General features: G+C 45.8%; 1 protein-coding gene across 1 annotated transcript; it reads left to right on the top strand.

Moving 5' to 3' along the window:
• Positions 1-490: 490 nt before the first annotated feature.
• Positions 491-2,646, top strand: LOC104987909 (cryptic protein-like). Its single transcript, XM_010839008.1, is given in 5 exon segments — positions 491-513; positions 797-846; positions 2,242-2,309; positions 2,311-2,357; positions 2,502-2,646. Coding segments are annotated over 5 exon segments (333 nt in total).
• The last annotated feature ends 302 nt before the right edge of the window (positions 2,647-2,948 follow it).

The following is a 2,948-nucleotide window of genomic DNA, read 5'->3' as shown; positions in this document are numbered from 1 at the left end:
TTTTATTGATAATTTTTTTTCTTTTTTTTTTCCCAGGAAGGGAAAAGGCTATTGCCTTCCAGTCACCAGTGTTTGACATAAGGGGTTGACTCCTCCTGCTCCTATCAGCACTGTAAGCATTGTAGGGGAAGAGAACCGTCCTGTCTGCACAGGCCCCACCCCCGGCCCTAGCAGGGTATCACTGAAGGGATGGTCCCCGAGGCTCTGTGCTGGACCCTGCCTGTCACAGCACAGACTTTGCCAAAGCAACTGCACCGCAGAACCTGGAGACATCATTGCTGTTTCTCACAGTTATTTAGTGGCCAAGGTAGAGAGCAGGAAACACCTGTGTCTTCTGTACTTATCCATCTTGCATCCTGAGGCAGTTCTTCCAGTAACTGCAGTAAAGACATCTTCAAATACAAAAACTGTTCAGACTCAGTCCCGTGGAATTGATCTTCAATGTATCCATGAGAGGAGACTTTTTTATACCAGACGTGTCAGTGGGAAAATGACCTGGAGCCATTCTGTTAGGTAAGAACAAAAATCATCTAAGTCTTAGAGCCAAGAGGGGTGTTTAAGAGCCTGGAATAAATTGCAATACATGCTTAATGTTGCTTCTCTTAAAGGGACGGGTACATGCTTGGTCTAAAATCTTTCTAAGGAATGACAAGGTTAATCAAAATCTACTAGTTACAAAATAATTATGTAATTATCTATTGTACATTAAATATATATTCATACATATATTTGTATATGAATGCATTACATTTTATGCATATGTAAATTTCTGATTAAATTTCTTTAAATATTCTAGGCTTCTGTTTGTGATCAGTTTGATATTGCAGATCATCCCCATGGGAAAGAGTAAGAAGCATTTTGTTTATATTCTCTTAGTTTTTATTGTATATTTGTTTGTCAATTATTATCAGTCTCATATTTTCAATTAATTTTTAAGGCTATCAAACAGGGAAATATAAAAGTAGTAGAGAAGAAAGCAGCAGTGGTAAAGCTCAGAAGTTCCAGCAGAAAACACTCAACTGGACCTTGAATAATTTAAGGGAGGAGAATGACAGCACGGAGGGCTGGAAGCCTCAGGGTTCATTCCCCTACTCCTTGACTTTCCAAGAGCTAAGTGGCAATGCTGCAGACAAAGGTCATCTCGGTCAGTGAACTCTGAGTGTGTGTGTGTGTGTGTGTGTGTGTGTGTGTCTGTGACTGTGTGTCTGTGTGTGTGCGCCTAGAGGGAATCTTCCAGACTTTCTCCTTTGTCTCCTTCCTTGGCAGGCAGATTCTTTACCACTAGGAGGCCGGAACCCTGAGTTTAGAATTGGAAAAAAAAAAAAAAAAAACTAGGATAAGTTAACAATAAAACGAGAAACCCAATGAATAACATTTTACCGTCTTTAAATATATACTATAAAGTAAAAGGATAAAGACACTATAAAGTAAAAGGATAAAGACACTATAAAGTATATACTTTATATAAAGTATATATATATAAAGACACTATAAAGTATATACTTTTATACTACAAAGTAAAAGTATAAAGACAGAGGATGAGATGTTGGATGGCATCACCTACTTGATGGACGTGAGTTTGATCAAGCTTTGGGAGTTGGTGATGGACGGGGAAGCCTGGCGTGCTGCAGTCCATGGGGTCGCAAAGAGTCGGACACGAACGAGCGACTCAACTGACTGATAAAGTAAAAAATATTTCCTAGTGAGGTGTTCTTTTACTCTGAAAAAAGTTTTAATATTTTATTGGTAAAACGTGGCTTTGGCTTTTAACTGGTTATTTTTCTGCAGGTTCAGAGCTATCCCAAGCCCAGATAATAGCGGACCTTTGCTAGGCTTATCACAGTCTCTCAGGCTCCAGTGGTAGATTTTTTTTTTAAATCGTTTCGGTGTCTTTGCACCCGTGGGTGGTCCCTGCTCGCTTGCCGCTCTCCGGAGAGGCTGGTCTGTAATCACTGTCTTGGGAAGTCACAGCCTAATTTTAACATATGAAAGGAAGAAAGAAAGAAAACGCTACTTGCAGGGGGCAGGGTTTCCCATGTCTTAGGGAGCCTTCCAGACCCGCCCGCACCCCTGGTAGTTTGTTTTTAATCCTTAAACTAACAAGCAGGGTTTACCTGAGCAAACACTATTAGCAGGAAGCCAATTTTATTGCCTCCCCGAGGGGATCTCTCTTGGCCCTTCTCGGGCTTATCAGACACTGAGGGTCCCGCGCGGCGCTGACCCCAGGCGACGCCCCCACAGGTGCACCTCCGCGGCGGAGCTGCTGCCAGAACGGCGGCACCTGCGTGCTGAGCAGCTTCTGCGTGTGCCCCCGCTCACTTCACCGGCCGCTACTGTGAGCACGACCAGAGGCGCAGGTAGGCGCGGGGTGGTGCAGGCTGGGGCACAACGGGGCCTGCGGGGAGAGGAGACTGGGAGCCGGGCGGGGGCGGCGGGACCTCGCGGGGCGGGCCGGGCGTGCGCGCGCCCCCTGCACTAACGCCAGGCCTGGTCTTCCTCAGCAAGTGCGGTGCCCTGGTGCACGGAGCCTGGACCTTCCGCGGCTGCCACCTCTGCAGGTGCGTCTTTGCGGCCCTGCACTGCCTCCCCCTGCAGACACCCGGCCGCTGCGGTAAGAAGAACCCGCCCTGCGTCCTGTGCTCATAACCCACACTCAGGCAGTTGCTCCTTTATACGTACCGACCCATACTGATCTACCTGTGCCAGACGACACAGGAATGAGTGATCTGCATGGATTCATCACTAGGGAAAGTCACATTCGTGGTGAATCACATAGTGTATTATCATTATAGTCATTGAAAAATTTATTCCTAGGTTTCCCACTTGCGGAATTTAAACGTGATTTCCAAACAGTGTACTTAAATGTTCTTTACAGAACTTTGGAAGCAAACAAGCTGGTAATTAGAGCCGCACCAGGTAGACAGGATCAGTTCAGTTCAGTCGCTCAG

The sequence above is a fragment of the Bison bison genome, unplaced genomic scaffold (assembly GCF_000754665.1).
Source record: "Bison bison bison isolate TAMUID 2011002044 unplaced genomic scaffold, Bison_UMD1.0 scf7180017864108, whole genome shotgun sequence".
In the NCBI taxonomy this organism is placed as follows: Eukaryota; Metazoa; Chordata; class Mammalia; order Artiodactyla; family Bovidae; genus Bison; species Bison bison.
Note: the sequence above shows the minus strand (reverse complement) of the source record. Positions and strands in the feature narration are given on the sequence as shown.